At 41.1% G+C, this 5,839-nt stretch overlaps 1 protein-coding gene across 1 annotated transcript; it reads left to right on the top strand.

Annotated features, from left to right (window-relative positions):
• Window positions 1-493: 493 nt before the first annotated feature.
• Window positions 494-5,162, top strand: LOC110938091 (zinc finger protein CONSTANS-LIKE 9). The gene is made up of 5 exons (XM_022180563.2): window positions 494-608; window positions 2,295-2,897; window positions 3,000-3,209; window positions 3,635-3,927; window positions 4,643-5,162. Exons 2-5 carry the CDS (start codon window positions 2,394-2,396, stop codon window positions 4,770-4,772), a joined length of 1,137 nt encoding a protein of 378 aa, XP_022036255.1. The 5' UTR covers window positions 494-608; window positions 2,295-2,393; the 3' UTR covers window positions 4,773-5,162.
• The last annotated feature ends 677 nt before the right edge of the window (window positions 5,163-5,839 follow it).

The following is a 5,839-nucleotide window of genomic DNA, read 5'->3' on the forward strand; positions in this document are numbered from 1 at the left end:
TATCCTAAATCGTGCCTGAATAGTTTTGAGCTACTAATTTAATTTTAATTTCTTGTCAAAACAACGACTTTTCACTGAAAATGAAATAAATATGATTTTAAACCGGACAAGTATCATATTACACACAACCGCCAACTTTTTTGACACCCTTGATCGGGAACTTGATCATACACAGTCGGTTCTAGTCCAGTCTAGTCTACCGATACCAACTCTTTAAATCGATTTTTAATGGTAATATGAAAAGGACTAAAGTTGCAATTGAACAAAAGATCCAATAATAAAAGGGCCAAATTCTTCAATGTTATGAAAATGACAAGGCCCCACCATTCCAACCCACCCACATCTCTCTCTCTCTCTCTCTCTCTCTCTCTCTCTCTCTCTCTCTCTCTCTCTCTCTCTCTCTCTCTCTCTGCACTTTTTGCCAATTTGTTTTGTGAAATTTTGTGTTGTCAGGTATCTAACACACCAACTGTAAAGAAATCCAGAACCAACGCCTGCCTCACAACTCACACCCAAAGAAAACACACAAGAAAGTCCAGAAAGTTCCGATCTTTATTACTTTCCTGCAACAAAAACACCTGCAGCAGTCTATCTGGTTCATAATCATAGTAAGCCTTTCTGGGTTTTGTTTGTTTTTGCTTTATAGAAATGGGTTTCTTTTGGTTTTTCTTGATATTAAAGTTTTGGGTTTGAATCTTTGATTTCAAGTTGGCCTCTGTTTGCTAGAAAGTTTGAATCTTTTGTCAAATTTAAGCTGTTTTTGTGGGATTTCTGCTGTTTTTTTCTTGTTGACCTGATTGTTGTGTTCATATGTGTTCTAATTTAGCTTGCAATTTCAGTTTGGGTCAAATTTGAGCTTCCCCAATCTGGTTTTCTTGATAATTCTTGGGCTTTTTGCTAGGGTTTTTAGATGCTAAAGAAACCCTTTTCAATTTCAATCTTAGACTGAAGGGAGTGGGGCGTCCTTTAGAGGGGGCGTCTTGCGACATGTGGCGCCACGTCAGATCAGAGGATTTTGAGCAAAAAAGGGGGCGTGGTGTTTGGGGCGGCTTGGGGCGTCTTGGAGGGGGGGAGTTCTTGGAATTTTGTGCCAAAAGTTGATTTGTATGAGAGGAGTGGCGACGAGAAGAGGACGGGCAAAGGGGGGACGCCCTTGGGGACGCCTATGGGGGGCGGTGTTTGGGGCGGCGTCGGAGGGGGAGACGCCCCACTCCGTTTAGACTGAAGGGAGTGGGGCGTCCTTTAGAGGGGGCGTCTTGCGACATGTGGCGCCACGTCAGATCAGAGGATTTTGAGCAAAAAAGGGGGCGTGGTGTTTGGGGCGGCTTGGGGCGTCTTGGAGGGGGGGGAGTTCTTGGAATTTTGTGCCAAAAGTTGATTTGTGTGAGAGGAGTGGCGACGAGTAGAGGACGGGCAAAGGGGGGACGCCCTTGGGGACGCCTATGGGGGGCGGTGTTTGGGGCGGCGTCGGAGGGGGAGACGCCCCACTCCGTTTAGACTGAAGGGAGTGGGGCGTCCTTTAGAGGGGGCGTCTTGCGACATGTGGCGCCACGTCAGATCAGAGGATTTTGAGCAAAAAAGGGGGCGTGGTGTTTGGGGCGGCTTGGGGCGTCTTGGAGGGGGGGGAGTTCTTGGAATTTTGTGCCAAAAGTTGATTTGTGTGAGAGGAGTGGCGACGAGTAGAGGACGGGCAAAGGGGGGACGCCCTTGGGGACGCCTATGGGGGGCGGTGTTTGGGGCGGCGTCGGAGGGGGAGACGCCCCACTCCGTTTAGACTGAAGGGAGTGGGGCGTCCTTTAGAGGGGGCGTCTTGCGACATGTGGCGCCACGTCAGATCAGAGGATTTTGAGCAAAAAAGGGGGCGTGGTGTTTGGGGCGGCTTGGGGCGTCTTGGAGGGGGGGGAGTTCTTGGAATTTTGTGCCAAAAGTTGATTTGTGTGAGAGGAGTGGCGACGAGTAGAGGACGGGCAAAGGGGGGACGCCCTTGGGGACGCCTATGGGGGGCGGTGTTTGGGGCGGCTTGGGGCGGCGTCGGAGGGGGAGACGCCCCACTCCGTTTAGTCTTAGTCTTACATTCTTGAGTTGAAGATTCTAATCATGATAAAAGATATTCTTTTCAATCATGACAGGCAAAATTGTTCAATATATTGTTCTTGATTTGACTTGTTGACCCTTTTCTGTACCCTAGAACATATTCTGAATCAATAAAGTGCATCCTTTTTGGGTCAAAAAGAAGAAAAAAAATTCCATTTTTGATGATTAAATTTCTCATTTATCCTATTATACTGATGCAGGTTTCTGACAAGATATTAGATTTTAAACAAAGGGGGTTAAAATTAAAAAAAAAAAAAAAAATCTTGTTTCTGATCTGGGGTTATCTTGAGGAACAAGAAATGGGTTACCATTGTGATCATTGTGGGGAAGCAAGATCAATGGTGTATTGTCGATCAGACGCGGCCTACTTATGTTTATCGTGTGATCGTATTGTTCATTCCGCAAACGCATTATCGCAACGCCATTCACGAACACTTGTATGCGACAGATGTAATTCGCAACCCGCATTGGTTAGATGTATAGAGGAAAAAGTTTCACTTTGTCAAAATTGTGATTGGGTCGGTCATAACGGGTCAACAAAACACAGTAAACAGACGTTAAGATGTTACTCGGGTTGCCCTTCAGCTGTAGAACTTTCTTCAATTTGGTCGTTTATGTCCGATTCAGATTCGGGTTTTGTTAACGGGTCTACTTGTGCGCAAAAAATGGGTTCGATGAGCATTACCGATACTAGCCAAGGACCTTCTAGAAGCAATAATAATAACAATCAAGATTTACTTGCAAATGGTTTGCAGCAAAATGTAGATCAACAAACTCGACCCGTAAATTCTTCTCCGTCTAAGGTAAAATGGTTTTAAAATGCGCGTTCAAAACACCCGAGTAACGAATAACAATTGAATGTCTGTTTACATAGCTATCTCTAACTTTGTATTGTTTATATGTAGATATCGCATTCGGGTACAAAAGATCTTGAACCGTTACTTGATCATGATGATGATGGGTTCTATGCGGACTTTAGTATGGATGAAGTTGACTTGAGCATTGAGAATTACGAAGAGCTCTTTGGCGTAGGCCATAACGATCCCAAACAGCTTTTTGCAAAAGACGGGATTGATAGTTTGTTTGGGGGTGCCGAATCTTCATATGTTGGCAAGGTACTATAGTACTGTTTAGAGTAAAGTACACGGATGGTCCCTGTGGTTTACCAAAAATTTTGGATTTGGTCCCTAGCTTTCTAAAAGTACACGAATGGTCCCTGTGGTTTGCATTTTGTAACGTATTTAGTCCCCAACCGACAAATCTAAAGGTTTTAGCATGTCCAAGTTATGGACTAAATGCGTTACAAAGTGCAAACCGCAGGGACCATATATGTACTTTTGGAAAAAGCTGGGGACTAAATGCGTTACAAAGTGCAAACCACAAGGACCATCCATGTACTTTTGGAAAGCTAGGGACCAAATCCAAAATATTGATAAACCATAGGGACCATCCGTGTACTTTACTCTATTGTTTAATTTTGATCTGGATATGATTAAATTGTAATTTGTGGTGAGTTTATATTATTTGTTTTTGTGATTAGGAAACTTCGAATCCCGCATGCAGTAATGCAGCATCAGCTGACTCATTAAGGAGCTGTAAAACCGAACCGAATCCTTGTAGTTACGCAAGGCAACACTCGAATATCTCATTTTCAAGTCTTACAGGAGAAAGCAGTGCTGGTGAGTATCATCTAGACTGTGATGCTTCTTCAATGCTTCTCATGGGCGACCCACCACGGTGCAACCCGGGCGCGGGTCCTGATCAAACCACCACCCCTTCTGGTAGCAGAAGTGACGCTGTCCTCCGTTACAAGGAAAAAAAGAAAATGCGAAAGTGAGTCGTTAAATACCCAAAAATAGGCCTGTAGATGAACCGAACGAACACGAACATAGGCATGTTCGTGTTCGTTCATTTAACTTTACCCGAACACGAACACGAACATATAATCGAACACATTTTTTTGTTCGTGTTCGTTCATTAAGAAATCGAGCATGTTCGTGTTCGTTTATGTTCGTTCGTTTAAAGCCTAAACAAACAGTTCACGAACACAAACGAACATAAAAAAATTAACTGAACATATTTGAATAAACATACATTAACATGATTGAAGAAACAAGTCTAATATATTACATTTCATCCGAAAAAACATATAAATAAGGGTTCATAGATATACTAATTAGTTATATTTATATAAGTAGATAGAAAACCTAATATTTATATTTATATAAATATAACTATTTATGTATTTATTAAAATTTAAACGAACGTTCACGAACATAAATGAACGAACATAAAAGAATGTTCACAAACATAAATGAACGAACACAATGTGTGTTCATGTTCGTTCATTTAATTAAACGAACAATTTTTTTTGTTCGTGTTCGTTCGTTTATTAAATAAACGAACATAAACGAACTTCCCGCCGAACAAGTTCATGAACAGTTCATGAACGTTCGGTTCGTCTACAGGCCTACCCAAAAAGAAAATATACGAAAGAGTTTAATTTTAAAGTTTATAATAATAAACTCTAAACCTGTGTTGTTTACAGATTTGAGAAGAGAGTAAGATATGCTACACGAAAGGAGCGCGCTGATGTAAGAAAGCGTGTCAAAGGGCGGTTTGTGAAGGCGGGTGATGCTTATGATTATGACCCGTTGATACAAACGCGAAGCTTTTAAGTTGTAGAATATCTTCACTCATTTCTTTATTATATGAATAAGTAATGGGATCAACTTCCACATGTTCAGCCGGTTTTAAGAACAACAGGATTCATCGTAACTTGCCATGTCAGCATGACTTTCGCGCGCGTAAAATGGAAGTTATCATGGTGGATTGGAATTCCTGAAAAGACAGATGAATGATTTAGGTGAGTTGTAGATGATCATGTAATTATGTATGTTGGATGTTTGATGGGATAAATTTGTGATAATTGTTGTCTTTGGTTGGTATGTATGTATGTATATAAAATCAGAGATGTAAATCATAGTTGAATTAGGGTTCATCTTTGGATGAGATTGTTGTGTTAATGTATAAGTGTTGTTTATGAGATTGCTAAGGTGAGTTTCCAACTCTTTGCCCGTCGTAACTGTTTTGCGCTAGAATACACGTAGGGCTGGCAATTTTACACGAATACACGACACGAACCTACACGAAGTTAACAGGTATCGTGTATGGCCTTAACAGGTATCGTGTACCAAACAGGTAGACACGAGATTACCTGTTAATTTTCGTGTATAAACAGGTTAAATACCTGTTTACCTGTTAATACCCGTTAGTACACGATAAGAAATTAAATTAAATAAAACTCATTAGCCATGTGCGTGTAGGTTCCTTAATTCCTTTCTATTTTCATTCCTCATTCAATTAAAAAAATAAATAAAACCCTAAACTCCCTCTGTAACTCTCAGATAGCATGTCGTGTTCGTGTTTTTGTTCGTGTTAACAGGTATTAACAGGTAATTTTCGTGTAATCGTGTTCGTGTTCGTGTTTGAAAAAAAGGACACGATAAGTTATCTTGTCGTGTTCGTTTATGGGATTTCATGTATCGTGTCTTATCATGTCGTGTCTTATCGTGTACGGGTATACACGATATGCCAGCCCTAAATACACGCTCTTGTTAATGTGCTGAAAGCATGCAATAGTAATTACTTATGTTAATTAATACTTGCATGAAATGATTAGTTAAACACAATTATACGTGGTTGAACATAGCGATAATTATTCAGACGTAGCAATACGTGATCA

Source organism: Helianthus annuus, chromosome 4 (assembly GCF_002127325.2).
Source record: "Helianthus annuus cultivar XRQ/B chromosome 4, HanXRQr2.0-SUNRISE, whole genome shotgun sequence".
NCBI classification, from domain to species: domain Eukaryota; kingdom Viridiplantae; phylum Streptophyta; class Magnoliopsida; order Asterales; family Asteraceae; genus Helianthus; species Helianthus annuus.